We start from the raw sequence: 17,436 nt of genomic DNA, 5'->3' as shown, positions 1-17,436 counted from the left end.
TTATATGCTTTACTGGTTTTGCTTCTCTAGAGAACCCAGCCTAAGACACCACCTGTACTGTATTGGACTGTATAGAATATCCACCCACCTACACCTAAGAAACTGAATGAAAATGATTGCAGTAGGTCCCTTGACAACTCCGGAATCATCCTGGTCTGCTCAGTGTGTCAAATATTGCCCTTGGTGAGCTTTTATTGTTTACTTATTTGGACTTCTGTTTTTGAGTGTTTCTTCTCTCTTCTCAACCATGTTTCTGAACTGACTACTTAATCCTTTATTCATTTGGAATAGGACCTCTTTCTATCATCCTCCTTGGATCTTACGTCTAGCTGAGAATAAGAACAAATTACCCAACTCCAGGCTACTGCCTGTCCAGTTTTCACTAAGCAGTCAATGAGTAAAAGCTATCAACATTTGGTCATTTCTGAATATAGATGGTCTTTTTTTTCCATATTGCTTTTCAGTGCCAAGCATCTAGCAGCTAGACCCCAATGTCAGCTGTGACCACTTGATTAGAGACACCTAAAAGACCTTAATAGACTTGTTAGGAAGAATAATTCCTCAACAAAAATATACATGTCCTAATCCTAGGAACCTGTGAAAATGTTACCTTACATGGTAAAAGGGACTTTGCAGTTGTGACTAAGTTAATGACCTCCTTTAAAAGGGAAAAATATCCTGGATTATCCAAAACCAAAAAAACCAAACCCACTGCCATCGAGTCGATGCCAACGCATAGCAACCCAGGTGGATCCAATTCAATCATATAGAGTCTTAAAAGCAGAACCTTTCCCAGCTGTGCTCAGAAAAATAGATGGGAAGAAAGAAGTGCCAGAGAGATGCTACGTTGCTGGCTTTGGAGACGGAGGAAGAGGGCCACAAGCTGAAGCTGGAAAAGGCAAGAGAGCAGATTCTCCTACACTCTTCAGTAAGAAATACAGTCCTGCTGACACCTTGATTTTGTCCCAGTGAGACCTGTGTTGGACTTCTAACCTACAGAATTGTAAGATAATAAATTTGCGTTGTTTAAGCCTTCAAGTTTGTGGTAATTTGTTAAGGCATCAATAGAAACCTAATTCAGTAGATGAAGAGATTAACATTATTTTTGTTAAGCTAGATTAACGTAAGGAGCCCTGGTGGTGGCAGTGGTTAACAGCGTTCGGCTGCTAACCAAAAGGTTGGTGGTTCAAACCCATCAGCGGATCCATGAGAGAAAGATGTGGCAGTCTGCTTCAGTAAAGATTTACAGCCTTGGAAACCCTATGGGACAGTTGTACTCTGTCCTATAGGGTCTCTATGAGTCAGAATTGACTCAACGGCAGTGGGTTTGGTTTTTCTTAGACTAATGTCTTTGAACTAAATTAATGAAGTAAACACCATTATTAAAGACACAAGTACATTTATGGGAAAAATTTAAGCACAGGAGAAAAGTTTGATGAAACATTAGTGTCAATGACTATACAGAGAAATTCAGTGTTAACATTAGTAATATAAAGATCAAATCACTCCTTGTCTATATTTTCAAAGATATTAGAATTAGCCATCGTTCCAAGATGATTTTATTTCCTACAAAAATTTGGTTTTATTTTTTTTTCCTTAGGTTTTACTGATTTTTCTTTTTTCAAAATGATTAACCCCACTTCCAGCACTGCCAATTATATCATTTCTGTAGTTACATATACTTGTTGCTTAAAAGCTTCCCAATTAACAGGCTGTGTATTCTTTGACTAAATCAGCCATGTGACAAACAGACCTTCTCTCTGAATTTCTGGAGCAAGAAAGGTAGATTTTGTTGTTGAAAATGAGGAATGACAAACTAACACTGCCTGTGCTTTTTATACTCACTGTGTCACTTTAGGTACTATTTATGATAAAATCTAGAACCTCTGCTAAGAAAAACGAACACCACCACCACCCACTTGCCCAAAGTGAAGAGATTCTAGGTAACCATAAATTTGATTCTTCCCAGCACTGTCAGGGAAAATTGCTGTTATGGATTGAATTGTGTCCCCCCAAATTGTGTCCCCCGAAAATGTATGTCAACTTGTCCACCATTTTGTCATCTAATGTGATTTTCCTATGTGTTGTAAATCCTACCTCTGTGATGTTAATGAGGCAGAATTAGAGGCAGTTGTGTTAATGAGGCAGGACTCAATCTACAAGATTAGGTTGTATCTTGGGTCAGTCTCTTTTGAGATATGAAGAGAGACTCGAGCAGAGAGACAGGGGCACCTCATACCACCAAGAAAGTAGTGCCAGGAGCAGAGCACATCCTTTGGCCCCGGGTTCCCTGCGCTGAGAAGCTCCTACACTGGGGAAGATTGATGACAAGGACCTTCCTCCAGAGCCGACAGAGAGAGATAGGCTTCTTCTGTAGTTGACACCCGAATTTGGACTTCTAGCCTACTAGACTGTGAGAATAAACTTCTGTTGTTAAAGCCATTCACTTGTGGTATTTCTGTAATAGCAGCACTAGATAACTAAGACAGTTGCCATTTGAAGATTAACTTTATTTCAGAAAAAATAATGTTGATTGATACCAGCTTGATATCAATTAAGTCACTGATACAGAGACAGATAAAAATTTTAAAATTTATCTTTTTAATTCTTAAATCAGTGAGGACAATATTCTGCTGTTTATTGGCACAAAACAGCCCTGTCCTAGGTATACAAGGGTATACATAAGTCTGTAACATCATTAGCTACAGTGAACTTACTTTACTAGATAGCATAGCAAAGTAGGATTAACTAAAGATATATTTTATTAAGAAAATGCTTTAAAATAACATGAAGTCAATGAAAATTTGACTGTACAATTTATTTTGTCAAAATATAAATGTATGTCAGTTTATATGTGTGAATTACACTAACTCAGTCTAAACACAGCCAAGTGCTTAGGAATGTGTAAAACAATTCACAAGTGATTCTCTAAGGGGGTGTACTGAAAATTTCCAAAAGTACCCTAGATATTTGGTCATAGATAAAAGATAAACTTTAAGGCAATCTTCTAAGTGAATGTAAACTTTTCAGAAGTGGCCTTTCCAGTAAGGATTACTGTTGTGAATACTCTGTACTTATTTATAGTGTTGGGTATTTTTAGTAAGACATTATTGCAGTAATTGTCACTTTTTAAAAATTTGCTTAAAATCCTGCAATTATAAAAATGTCTGGGGTGCTTTTGCTCTGTAGACATAAAGTAGGCACTTTCTGTTGACTTATCTATATATCCTAAATTTTTCCTTCTAATAACAGTTTTTATCTTTAGCTAGAATTGTGTTCCTAATATTGTTTATATTCTATACATTGTGTTCACATATTGAGAAGAAATAATTTGCCTACAATTTGTCTAATTTAAATCTGAGTTTAGAATTTCTTTGACTAGGTCATTTTCTACAGAAGCATTAAAAATAAATAGTGCTACGCTTTGAACATCTTTCAGAATGATGACATGTTTCATGTTATGCCTTTTTACAAAGTAATTTTCAGAGCATAGGAACTAAACTGACTACTGGAGAAGTGGATATAGGCCATTATGAGAGTCCCCTTGCAGTGACCAACTAGTTTCATTTAATCTCTTTCTTAGCCTTACAATTGGCAGAAACCACCAGGTAATTATCTGGATTCATGTCCTTAAGGGTTGGAGATTTGCTTTGGATGGGGGACGTTTTGCCATCCACACGGGATATCTGCAGCATTCGGCATGGGTCGTGTTTCAACAAATACCCTGCAAAAGTTTCCCATCCTCCTCCAACACGGACCATAACATGTTTGTTGTGCAGCATCTAAAATGAAAGAAGAGCAGAAGTGTTAGATTCTAAACATTCTTACAATAACTCGAATCAACTTCCAGTTCTGGTACAATTAGTGGTTTTCGTTTGTCTTGTTTTTCATGCCCCATTGTTTTTCTTCTTTATGCACAGTGTCTGAGTTAGCAAGTCGTTCATGAAAGAAGCCTTGTTTTTCCTATGCAAATGGATCACGGGTACACATTCCCAGGATCCAGCTTTGCCCTGTTATGGGAACCAAAGCCTATGGATAATTCCTTTGTCCATTGTGTCTGGAGGCTTCTCTCTGATATGTGATGCTCCATCACAGCCCTCATCACTGCTGTGAGTCCCACTTACTGCCTCAGACCAATGCCCCATTCCTCCCACTGGGTTATTCTCCTCTGAACTAGAACTTATAAGACCATGGAAGTATCTCCTATTGAGATATAATGTTAATAATCACACAAACATTCAATATAATATTGAATTGAAAATGCACTTGAAAAAACTGAAGTCTTCCCCAGTCATCACCTGAGGCTTTCAAGGCAGGGTGTCTTTGAATGGCCAAACGTCGATGTTTTCTTTACTTTTCTTCTTCCTAGATAATTACTTTAGAATACATCTTTCTGAAACTTACCTCCAGGCCTGGAAGTCATCTAGCGCTCTAGGTTAACAAGACTACACATTGAAAAACTGAAGAATATGTGGTTTTTTATATCTAGCTAATAAAAACACATCAGAGTTGTGGAGGTTTGGCAAAGAGACACAAAGAATTTGAGCTTGGCTTCTTTCAAATACCAGAAAATTTAGGATTGGGGTTGGGGGGATGGTTCACCATCACCAAAGGTTCCCCTCTTCCAGTATCAAAAGGTAAGTACTGGCAATAGAATGTTGGGAAAAGGGTGTAGTGAGAGGGGATTCAGGAAGTTTCATTGTAGATCCCATACAATTTATTTGAATTCCTCTCCTTCTGTGTCAACTAGAGTCAGCTTTTCAGACTCCCATGGAGTGGGGGATAACTTGTGCTCCAGCTGCTTTCATTTAACCTTTGAGAATCTGATGAAAGATTTTGACCTTCTTTTTATATGCCCCATCCACAAAATTTTACGTGTGCTGTTAGGGGTTTCACAGACTCCAGACTCAAGCTAAGAAACTCTGATCATAGAGTTGACATGAAGCAGTTTTCAAAATCAAATGTTGTGTAAAGTAATAAAAATGTACTGAAAAACAATAATTAAAACTAGTTAATCAGTCATTAAAAATTCTATGGCATACAGTCTACTCTGACACACGGAGTCCCATGAGTTGGAGTCTACTCGAAGGCAACTGGTTATTAGACTTGCAAGAATTAAATTAAGTAACTCTATTTGTTATTCTCACTGAAAGTATTAGACTTTTAGAATAGAAGGGACCTTAAGAAATATCTTCCAGCTAAACCAAAGAAACCAAACACATTGCCGTGGAGTTAATTCCAACTCATAGCAACTCTATAGGACAGAGTAGAACTGCCGCATAGGGTTTCCAATGAGCTGCTGGTGGATTTGAACTGCCAACCTTTTGGTTAGCAGCCAAGTACTTAAAGCAATGTGCCACTGAAGCCTTCAAATTTATTTTAGTATCAGATTTTACTCATCAAACAAAATCTTAAGAGGGACCCCAAAATATAAAGCAGATAAAAGCAGTCAGGGCTTAGTTGGTAACTGCCTTGCCTCACCCTGGTCTTGCCAATGGTACTATGTTCTCATTTTTACAGATCAGGGCACCGATGCCCAGATCTTTTATGTGATTTGCTTAGACTAGGACCAAGATTTCCTAACTTCTAGGTAGTGTTTTTTCCCATCATACCATAGTGTCTCCCTTTAAAATAAAATCCATCAGGGCTTTTTTAAAGTTTACTGTGCAGACTCATTCCCACAAGTCCACAAGTTCCTGTGTATGCTTCTACTGTCTGCTTCTCAAACTTTGACTACTGGGACAAAAATTGCAAAGGCCAGTGTCAAAATGGCACTTTGCCCTTTCTCCCACCGTTTCAGAGAGTGGGTTTGCCTCCTGTTGAAATTTTGGCACCTCTAGCCTTACAAATTTACATTTAAGAGTTGCTTCTAAACATCTTGGTATGAATGCCTCTGGTAGAATGTCTAAGTCCATTTGACTGTGTCAGTGAACAGACCATTTCAACCAGAAAGGACCCCTAGTTAGAACAGTTTTTGAATAATTCATTAACTCTGGTAAAAAGTGACAGAAATACTTTGCAGCCTGGAGTATACTGATCATGTAGGCACATATGCTGCTTGCAGGTTCTTTAATGAATCCATAGTACGATGAGAAGTGACTCCAACATGAAACAGAGTCACACTGAATGTTAATAATACATGAGTTAAATTTCTACCCACCTCTTCTTCCACACCCGTCCTATAGTGGATGTAGATTTAGGTCCAATGTTCTTACCACAGTCAATAGCTGAGGATGACGCAGAGAACACTTTTACAAAATACCTAGGTTCACTCCACTTCCCAAGGCAAGTGGAGTCTCGTGAACACAACTGTCTTCTGTGAGTAACTAAGGTCGCTGGAAGTTTGCTCCATCATGTGAAACTCTCTTGTCTTTAATGAGAACTACACTTAGAGGAGGCATATTTTGCTAAACTCTGAAAAGTTTGGTGTTTGAGTGGTAGTGTGTGTGTATGCATTTATGTGTGTGTGTGTGTGTGTGTGTGTGTGTATTCATACACATCCCTCCGTATCTGGGGGTTCCACATCCGCATAAGTGGATTCAACCAATCACAGATAGAAAATATTTAGGAAAAAAAAAGACAAACTTTTTTTTTCTTGCCATTATTCCCTAAACAATACAGTATAACAACTATTTCCACAGCATTTACATTGTATTAGGTATTATAAGTAATCTAGAGATGACTTAAAGTATACAGGAGGATGTGCGTAGGTCATATGCAAATACTAAGCCGTTTTATACAAGGGACTTTAGCATCCAAGGATTTCGGTATCTGAAGGGGGTCCTGGAACCAATCCTCTACGGATACTGAGGAACAATTGTATATATAAAAACAGCTGCTCTGATTCCTGGAGACTCCATTTGTATCAGAGTAGAAATGTGCTTTATAATATTTTCAATGGCTGATTTTTGGAAGTAAATTGCCAGGCCTTTCTTCCGAGTTGCCTCTGGGTGGACTCAAACCTCTGACCTTTCTCTTAGCAGCAGAGTGTGTTAACTGTTTGCACCAACCAGGAACTCCATTTACTTTAGTATCTTTACCTATTTCCCCTTAAGATTTGAAAAATTTCTCCTCCTCAAATCTGAATCTAGATTTTTCACATAATTATCTCGATTTTCGCCTTTGATTTGTGAGGCAGTCACTGGAGAGGTGTTTGTTCCCAAAGGTATATGCTAACCATCCTCCATCAGTACTATTTCTATTTTATAGACAGGAAAACTGATGCTCTAAGAAGTTAAGCAACTTGTCCAAGATGACACAGCAAATCAGTAACATAACTGGGACAAGATCTTTTCTTCTCCCACCTACTTATGACATCACACCTACTTATTCTGTAAAGTACTAGATTTGGATTCTTCATACTCACTTAGTTACTTACTAGATAATTTTGCACAGGCAAAGAATTATTATTTCAGAATAGTAATGAGTAGCTTAAGCAGATCAAATGCTCATTTAAAATGATTCATAGTCTTGTGTCCTGATAAATCCTAAATAAACATTAAACATAATTTCAGAAGATTATCCTCCAGTGGTCCTAATTATTTCAACAGTAAACCTGTGGCAAATGCAGGTAATAGGGTAGAATACACTCATAGTCAGATATTTGTTTGCATAAGTACGATGGTGGGGCTTAGATGTTCTGTTCAATGTACATCTTACTGCTCTTCTATTTTGATGTTTCACAGTGCTGAACAATTTTGTGTTCTTCATGTTAAAAGGTAGTCCCTCTTGTCTGGTAGCATAATGCACATGTCAATTCAGTATTTAATATTAGTTTTCTTTGTGGTTTATTGTATTTATTCTCAAATTAAGAAAAACAATTTAGAATCGCTACAAATCTCTCCAAAATTGTACATCAAAAAGCAGCAGTTTTTGCATATTAGGTCCTATTCTGGTTGCCACCATTTTCTACTATCAGTCTTATCCCTCACTGTGCAAAGCCTCATCCTAGCAAAGGGGAAATTGTCCGTTTCTGACTTAGGCAACATTTCTCAGTGCTGAACGGAAAAAATAAAACCCAAACCAAAATCTTGTCTCAACATTTCTCCCAATTACCTTAATGAAGTTTTATAAGCAGATCTAGGCTGCTGCAAGCATTGCCAACATTTCTTTTCTGAGGTCTATGAATACCATATTCTTTGTCCACAGAAAAGAATCACTATGCCTCAAAGCTTTGTTTTTGTTGTTTTTAAATATTTTTTTTAGAAGTATTAAAACAAACATTCTCACTCTTGTCAAGAGCATTTTATGACTTTTTCATATTATGATGCTCCATTATATTGGGTTTTCTTAGGAAGCCTCTTCATATGTTACAGCAAAAAGGAAACTTTTTTCATTAAATGGCATGGAGTCATATAGTATTAGAGGCCCTATTATGTGCCAAGTAATCTACAAACATACTATGATGAAGTAAGGAGGATAAAGAGAAACACTGAGGTCACTGGGAACACTCTCTCTTTACTGATGTACAAACAGGAAGAGAGAGTGTCATGTAGGTGGTTCACCAGAGCTAGGCTAGAAATCACATTCCCTTTATTCCCAGTCTAGAAGGAGGCCTTACAACTTGAACAGCTGTATGAGTCTAAAAAATATTATTCTAAAAATGAATCCAGTATTTAAAGGTGGGTGAATCACTTAATATATTGACTCATAATTGGCTTATAACCACTGTCAGATAAGTCACTCGCTTTGTTTTACTGAATTCAACACATATTTTGAAAGACTACAGTATGTTTACCTAAAGCTTCCTTTCTAGCACTACCTTTCAATCTTATTTTCGTAACAAATTATTCCGTAAAAAAGTGAGTTCTGTAGCTCTTCTAGAGGCTTAATTCAAAGGGAAAAATGGGTTGAAAGGGATAAGTTAATTCTCCCTTGTCAACTTCAAACATAATGGAAAATCTGTAAGTTGTAGAAATGATCAATCATCAGCTCCCTACAACTCCTGAGGAGGTCACTGCGGTATCAGAGCGTCCTGTGCTATGTGGGTCTTGTGATAACAGGATTTCAGAGAGGCAGTTTTTTTCCCTCTCTAATTATGTAGCCCAGAGAGGCAGACTGGAGTCACATGAGGTGTAGATACTAAGAATTTAAAGCAAGGGAAATAATGTCTTTGTTTCCTCCTCAAAGACATTAATTAGTCTTTAAAAATAGAAATATATCAACTCACTGTTCATTGACAAGGAGAAGACTAAGTGAAATTACATAAAAGTTCACACAGGGAACCCTGGAAAAAGTTATGGGCTTATTGGTAATGCACTCATTTTTCAAGGTGACCAAGCTGTGTATAGCTATGTTACAGAAGCTACAAACAAGCAAAAACCTCACCGACAAAAACTAATAGGAACCATTTTTAGACAAGCAGAACTTAACATCAAAGGCTTCATGTTCACATGTGATAGCTTCATTTTATCAGTACCCTAGCATGGATCTGCTTGAATATCCATGTCTATCCTAAACCATAATTCCTATGAAATGCTTCAGGCATCATCACCTTCTCAGGGTCACACTGACACATCTATTTCTGACTCAGAATCTTGTGTTGGTGGCCATGGAAACCAAGGGGAAGCCAGAGTGTCTGTCAAATGCTCTGACACCAGTGTCATCAGGCCCTGAGGATGTGAAAGCTTTGCAGTAGGATGCCTAATCATCTCTCACTCTTCACAAATCCATCCTCTAGTCCAGTGCCAGGGTGAGCTTTCTAAAAGGAAAATCAGCACATGCTACAGTCTTGCTTAAAAAGCCTGAGTGGTTCTCCATTGCTTGTAGTGTTTCTCAGCCATTTTTAGTTCCATGAGGGATATGACTCATTTTCATTAGTACAGTAGATCTGTGTGGCAAGGACTCTGGAAAAGCAGTGAGGTGTGTGTATTTGTGTGTTGGTGTGTAGGGAGGGAGGGAGCAGAATCAGCATCTCCAGGGTGGGCTGAAGCATATATAATTTGGAGAAACAATTCTCCAGTGATTGTGGTATGCCCCCTTCTATCTCTACCCGTCCTTTCTCCACACTGAGAGAAACTACCCTGACACAAAAAACACCTTATAGTCGAGCTACTATTATAGTCTCCCACCTTCTTCCTTACTGTGCCAGGGTCACCATATGTGGTTGTGCAGTCGTGCGCTGCACAACTACATAGTTATTCTGTGGTCCTGCTTGCCTTTTCCCACACTCAACCTACAAATTATCTACATTGAAGATATTCTGAACTCCTTAGAATCCCCTGAAACTCTACATCTTTCTACATGCCGGGAATTATTCCACATTTCTCAGAGGAACTAAAATGAATCCCTTCCTTCAACCATTCACCAAATCTTTTTTCAGTGCAAGCAAGGTTATTTCTTGACAAATTTTGCATCTGAAGGCTAGCACAATGCCTGACACATAATGGGAACTCAATAAATGCTTGTTAAATGAATGCAAGAAGTTAATATCTACTGATGCCTCACCCCTGGTGGTGTAGTGGTTAAGAGCTTGGTTGCTAACCAAAAGATTGACAGTTCAAATCCACCAGCCGCTCCTTGGAAACCCCATGTGGCAGTTTTACTCTACCCTACAGGGTCGCTATGAGTTGGAATCAACTCGACAGCAACGAGTTTGGTTATTTTGGGTAATCCTTCACCCCAGCATCACTAGCTTTATGAAATTCTTCTGTACTCTCTAACCCTTAGACTATCACCTTTAGACTTTTAGATTTCTCTGCATAGAACTCAAGCAAAGTGCTTGTAATTATTGGTTGCCTAATAAAGATAAAGGGAAAGGTAAAATGATCTGTGTCTTTATATAGAAGGAAAAGTCTGAAATAACCAGGATGTGAATGCTAACCCACACCAATCTTTGCTTAGAGTTTCTTTGAGAAAAAGAGAGCTTTTAGGTCAAAAAAAATGAAGCCACAACAGAAATTGCATAAGGAAAAGGGAGATTGTATTGAGAATCAAGAAGTAGGCAAAAGAAAGACAAAGAAGGAAGAGGAGGGGAGAAAAGAGAGAAGAAAATATTATGAATGAATCCAGAGCCAATTAATTATTCTCTTCATGATCTTTCTTCACAAATCTTCATTACACCTGGAATGCATTAAAAAAAAAAAAAAAAACCCTTGCTGACAGTAGTAACAAATTACTTCCTAAAAATTTCACCCTCTCTTGTCCTTACTCTTAATGGCTAAGTGCTGTGGGTCACTCAACACCACTCTGCAGCAGCCCTTTCCCACCTAACTGACCACAAAGGCTCATATTTCTGCCTAATCTCTTAACTGCTCTCCACCAGAGCCATCCTTTTAAGAGGCAATATCTGACACTGACTGCCTAGAGAAGACAGCCCACCTAAACTTAGATCCGTTCAGCCTCCTGGGATATCATATGCTTCCTACCACCTCCTTGTCAGCCCCATTCACTGTGTTTTTATAAGCCATCATAACGCGAATGAAAATATTGTTTTTAGAATGCAGTCATCTGCTCTAGAGGAAGGGTGTTAAGTTAATTTATAGGACAACAGACTCTGTCATTGTCTAATATTATTCTGAAGTGGCATATGCTCAAAATTGGGCGGCTGGGAATTCAGCTATCTGCCTAAGGTACCCTGACACATGCAGGAGTAAGATGGCAGGTGTTCAACCGATCATTTGCCATGTTGAAAGTGATATCAGCATTTTCAAAATAAGTGATAAGGTCACCCATTAGCATGGCTAACTGAAGCTTTGTTAACAGAAACCATTTGGAAGCTTCTTTGTCAAGGGTTGGGAAATCACCTCAAATTTTATAGCTATATGAAATTATAAATGTTCAGTCACTGTTCCCCAAAAACACACTTCTTGAAACACACTTTATTGTTTACAAAGAATTTTTCACTTATTAGCTCACTTTACCTTCACAACAGTCCTCCAGCTTTTTATGCCCCCTTCATAGATAAGGCTTCAGGAAAATAAGTACGTAACCAGAACAGCAGCTACCACTTGTTTGATATTTTCCAGATGGCCTAGATAAGGCTTACCACTAACCAGCTGTGGAGCCCGGGTGGCGCAGTGGTTAAGAGTTACTGTGAGCTACTGCTGCTAACCAAAAGGTCAGCAATTTGAATCCACCAGCCGCTCCTTGGAAATCCTGTGGGGCAGTTCTACTCTGTTCTATATGGTTGCTATGAGTCGGAATCGACTTGACGGCAAGTTGAGTTTGGGTTTCGGTTAACCAGCTGTATCACCCTAAGAAATTTATTTAATCTCTTGGTGCCTTGGTTTCCTCAACTGGAAAATGAGGATGATAACAATTCCTTCCTCAGAGTTGTTGAAAGAAAGATGTTAATACACCTAATCACTTAAGAAATTACCTGGTACATGGTATATACTCAATAATAGGCTGCTATTATTACTATTACTATTAAAATAATAATGTTGTTGTGATGATGATAATGATGATAGGCTCCTTACTTATGGGCTTTATTTCATTTAATCCTTGGAGCTACTCTCAGAAGTATGCATTATTACTGACATTTACAGATGAGAGATACTTAACAATCTCTGCCAGAGAGATTGAGTAAATTGCCCAAGATCACCTAACTAGGAAGTGGCAAAATTAATATTTGAACCCAGGTTTCTCTGACTTCAAAGACAATGCTCATAACCACTTAACTACATGCCCTAAAGAGGCTTTGTCAAGGGTTATGGTTGTAAGAATCTTTAACCAGATTCTTCCGTGGGCCATACCAGCTTCTTTCATAATACATACTACCATTTTTTGACGTCCCCATTTGTGGCTGCCCTTGATGATCACATTGCCCAGCTCTGAATGTACCCCAAACCCAGAAAAAGAAGGTGCCTAAGACACGTTTGGAAGAATTTACTCGATTTTGAACCTGACTGTTTCACTTACACAAAAATGTGGAAGTTAGGTGCTTTGCCTGGGCCTCACAATTCAAAAGGAAACTATATTAAGGGAGTTCCCTGACAGCATGCAAAGTATTTTCTCTGATTTAATTTGTTACCACAATTACCCAGAGGTTAGGCAGGCTAGTTTTACTATTCCCACATAATAGATGAATAAATAGAGCCTCAGAGAGGTTAAGTGGGTGACTCACGGGTATACACCAAGAACATAGACACCATTTTTTTATTCATTGCCTTCAGTAATAAATCATACATTAAAAGGAACATAATCTTTAAACTCTCATTTGAAGGGTGAACTACTGCAGTCGCCTCAATAGTGATAGACAGCCCCCAACATGAACAGGGTCTTGAGTCAGAAATTTTCTGGCTATTGGATATGACAAAAAAAAATCCCTGTCTGCTGTTGTTATTCTCTGGGGAGAAAAGTTCATTTCCCAGGCTCACTGTAAAGACAAATGACTCTCAACAACTTCTTTCTAGAGGCAAATACAAGAAGAGCATTTAGCAGACTACATGTAATGACTGGCAAAAAGTTTGATTTGCATCTGCTGGGTAATATGTGTAGGAGCTCTCAATGCCAACTGCCTGACAGTTCTCATCTACTTGTTACATAAGGGTTCCATTTTCCCACCTCTGCACCAAATGAAATTGAGAAGGCTTAGCTGACATCTAATTACCAATCTACAGCACCATGTCAGACAGGAAAGAAAAAGTTATGATAAATATTTTATAGAACACTCAGCATGGTGAAGCAATGAGGTGGAAAGTGCTGGTGCTGGAAAGAGAAGAAATGCCTAGAAAAAGGATTTGCAGCTGGCATGTACCAGAGTGTACTAGAATTCCAAGATCATGACTGCCTGTTCTTCCCATTTCTCCTTACACTATAATAAAACACTATACACTTTCCATAGCAAGATCTCTGTGTTGTTGGTAATCCAAAATGACTCCAAATTGGGCACAAAGACCAAGTGTTCCTCCTTCTCTAACTCAGTGTTTCTCAATCATTTTTAGCCCAGACTATACTAATAGGTAAATTCTTTCCAAACTTTAATGGTCTGAGAGTTTTTATGCTATTTAAACAGTTTATGAGCCTAGAAGAAAATTATAATCCAATCTCACTTATCAATATGTATGGAAAATGTATTTTTGTGTATGGGTTTGTTTTTAATCCTTTATTTTCCATGTAGCTATTATCTTTACTACATCCTTTAGTTTTCCCTGTTCTGAATTAAAAAATTTTTCTTTACTGAAAATTCTAATCCCACTATTCATTTTCCAACATGAGTAGGTGGCCTTTGGAGCTCACTTCCAAATTTTTCAGTTTTCTAAAGGATGAAGTTGAGAAGAATTAAACAATTCATCATTGACTGTGCCTATTCTTCTTTGCATCAGGGACTGGTATGCACACGGACATCTAAATGAACCTATTGTTCCATGGGGCCACACAGAGGTCCCTGGGTGGGGAGAGGGGAGGGATGACACAAACCTTGTTGATAGGAGTCACACATAACTGATGCTCTAGGAAATTAACACAAGAAACTGACTTCTCAAACTCATCCTGTTTTCAGACATGACCTCCCACGGCTCCCATGTTAAAGTTCTTAACTGTTTCATTTACTTTCTCTTCCCAAAATCTTGATCTCCTTTCCTTTCAAAGTTTACACTAAAAACTTTTACCAGCCAATCTTTAATTTTTACATTTTCCATGATTTCAGACTTCTCTCATTTCTATAATTTTGCTCATGGTTGTGTGTGTGTGTGTGTGTGCAAGTGTGTTATATACACATATGTAGTTAAAGAACTTATATATGTGGTGTTGTTGTCAGGTGCCAGTCGAGTTGGTTCTGACTCAAAGTGACCCTATGTACAACAGAAAGAAATACTGCCCGGTCCAGCGCCATCCTCACAATTGTTGTTATGCTTGAGCCCATTGTTGCAGCCACCCATTGTTGGATGACCCTCTACTTTACCAAGCATGATGTTCTTCTCCAGGGACTGATCTCTCCTGATAACATGTCCAAAGTATGTGAGACTAAGTCTCACCATCCTTGCCTCTAAGGAACATTCTGGTTTGTACTTCTTCCAAGATAGATTTGTTCCTTCTTTTGGCAGTCCATGGTATAGTTAATATTCTTCACCAACACCACAATTCAAAGCATCAATTCTTCTTTGGTCTTCCTTATTCACTGTTCATCTTTCACATGCATATGAGGCAATTGAAAACACCATGGCTTGGGTCAGGCGCACCTTAGTCTTCAAGGGAACATCTTTGCTTTTTAACACTTTAAAGAGGTCTTTTGCTGCAGATTTGCCCAATGCCATGCGTCCTTTGACTTCTTGACTGTTGCTTCCATCTGTGCTGATTGTGGATCCAAGTAAAATGAAATCTTTGACAACTTCAATCATAATATATATTGGTCCAGTTGTGAGGATTTTTTTTTTCTCTTTTTTTAGGTCAAGTTTGATGGCAGTGTTATCCAAGTCTACTATATGCGCACTGATTTTCCATTTGTTCTAACAATTATTGACAGAAGGGTATTGAAATCTTCAACTATACCATATTTTTACGCACGCAACACATGCCCTCCAAGCCTGCCCGCCAATCACTCCCCACCCTCGGAGATACCCTCACAAGAGCTGCTATAACAACCTCTTCTACATGTTGTTGTAAAAAAAATTAACATAGAAGCATACAATAATACCCTAAAAGGGGGAGGCTGTGGTTGGCAAACAAACGCAGAAGGTTTGCGCCATTTGCACAAAAATACAGTAATTGCAGATTCATTTATTTCTCATTGAAGCTCCATCAATTTCATTTCATGTATCCGATACTCTATTATTAGGTGTATACATGTTTAAGATTGTTATGTCCTCTTGATAAATTGACTTTTTTTTATTATGAAATGACTTTCTTTATCCTTACTAATATTCTTTGCCCTAAAATCTACATTGTCTGATACTAAAATAGTCACTGCAGCTTTCTTCTAACTAGCAGTTACAAGTACATTGTGAATTTTATCATGTTGAGTGCCAGATATTTTTGTGTACCTATCAATATTCTTGAGCTATGTTCTTCAATTCAGTTAAGTTACTTGGAAACATTTTGATATTTTTGAGTCTTGCTTCTATGATTTGTTATGTGGGTCTGGACCAGTGCTTGTCTGGGTCTAATTATGCCCAATACTCCATGAATTATAAATATTTCCATTACGTCTGGTGGGAAGAGTCATTATTCCCTGCCCTATGTGAGTGCCCACCACATATCTGTCAGTTTGCTGTACTGTGGTGGCTTGCGTGTTGCTATGATGCTGGAAGCTCTGCCTCTGGTATTTCAAATACCAGCAGGATCACCCATGATGGACAGTTTTCAGCTGAGCTTCCAGACTAAGACAGACCAGGAAGAATGCCTGGTATTTACTTCTAAAAATAAGCCAGTGAAAACCTTATGGATCACAATAGAACATTTCCTAACTCGCTTGCTTTGGACACGTCTTCAGGAGGGATCAATCACTGCAGGAGGACATCATGTTTGGTGAAGCAGAGGGCCAACAAGGGTGAGGGAGACCATTGGTGAGATGTATTGGCACAGTAGCCACAATGATGAAGCTGAACATACTTTTAACCTTATCAGGATTTCCTTGCAGATTATTAGTCATTTTTCTCTTGCTGCTTTTAAGATTTTCTCTTTGTATTTCCATATTTTTACTGTGATGTATCTGAGTGTGTATCTCTGTCTTTATCTTAGTTGGAGATGATTGAGTTTCTTCGATGTGTACGTAAATGTTCTTCATCAAATTTGGGGGGTTTTCAGGATTTTTGTTTTCTTTTTGTTGAGGTGTAATCCATACTGAAGGCTGTGGTCTTTGATCTTCACCAGTAAGTGCTTCAAGTCCTCTTCATTTTCAGCAAGCAAGGTTGTGTCATCTGCGTAATGCAGGTTGTTAATGAGTCTTCCTCCAAACCTGATGCCACGTTCTTCTTCATATGGTCCAACTTCTTGTATTATTTGCTTAGCATACAGATTGAATCAGTATGGTGAAACGATACAACACTGACACACATCTTTCCTGACTATGTAAGTGTAACCCCTAAACCAAAACCAAACCCGTTGCCATCGAGACAATTCCAACTACCCTATAGGACAGAATAGAACTTCCCCATGCGATTTCCAAGGAGCGGCTGGTGTGTTCAAACCGCTAACCTTCTGGTTATCAGCCATATTTCTTAACCACTGCGCCACCAGGACTCCGTATATATATATATATATATATCCATTCCTATTTCCATGTCTTTTTCCTTCAGTTATTATTTATTATTACAGGATATCATTTGTCTAGCTAGGCCTAGATAGACTTCTGGGACAACTTCCTAGTCCATCTCTGTCAAATGATGTGCATTTTCTTATGACAAAACCCACAGTACCAACGCTCAGCTATTTGGGTTCCTTGGCCACTTCCTTTTCTCTCCCCAATAATCTGTTACTTGTGAGGATATGTTTCTGTTTGTGCAAATATCTTCAAACATTTCAGAAGCTAATCTGCACAGCTGTATCTTTGCATGT

General features: G+C 38.4%; 1 protein-coding gene across 2 annotated transcripts in view; it reads right to left on the bottom strand.

The window, feature by feature from the left end:
- Positions 1 to 2,578: 2,578 nt before the first annotated feature.
- GAS2 (growth arrest specific 2) overlaps positions 2,579 to 17,436 on the bottom strand; it is a 130,191-nt gene continuing 115,333 nt past the window's right edge. Inside the window, exon 8 of one of the 2 annotated variants that reach the window (XM_004369719.2) lies at positions 2,579 to 3,782. In XM_004369719.2, the coding sequence (XP_004369776.1) occupies positions 3,564 to 3,782 (219 nt within the window). In that variant the 3' untranslated portion in view covers positions 2,579 to 3,563. The remainder of the gene's footprint in view (positions 3,783 to 17,436) is intronic. The other variant, XM_004369718.2, reaches the window with a different exon arrangement.

This window comes from Trichechus manatus, unplaced genomic scaffold, assembly GCF_000243295.1.
Source record: "Trichechus manatus latirostris isolate Lorelei unplaced genomic scaffold, TriManLat1.0 scaffold00006, whole genome shotgun sequence".
Lineage (NCBI taxonomy): Eukaryota > Metazoa > Chordata > Mammalia > Sirenia > Trichechidae > Trichechus > Trichechus manatus.
The sequence above is the reverse complement of the archived record's forward strand: the minus strand, read 5'-3'. Positions and strand labels throughout refer to the sequence as shown.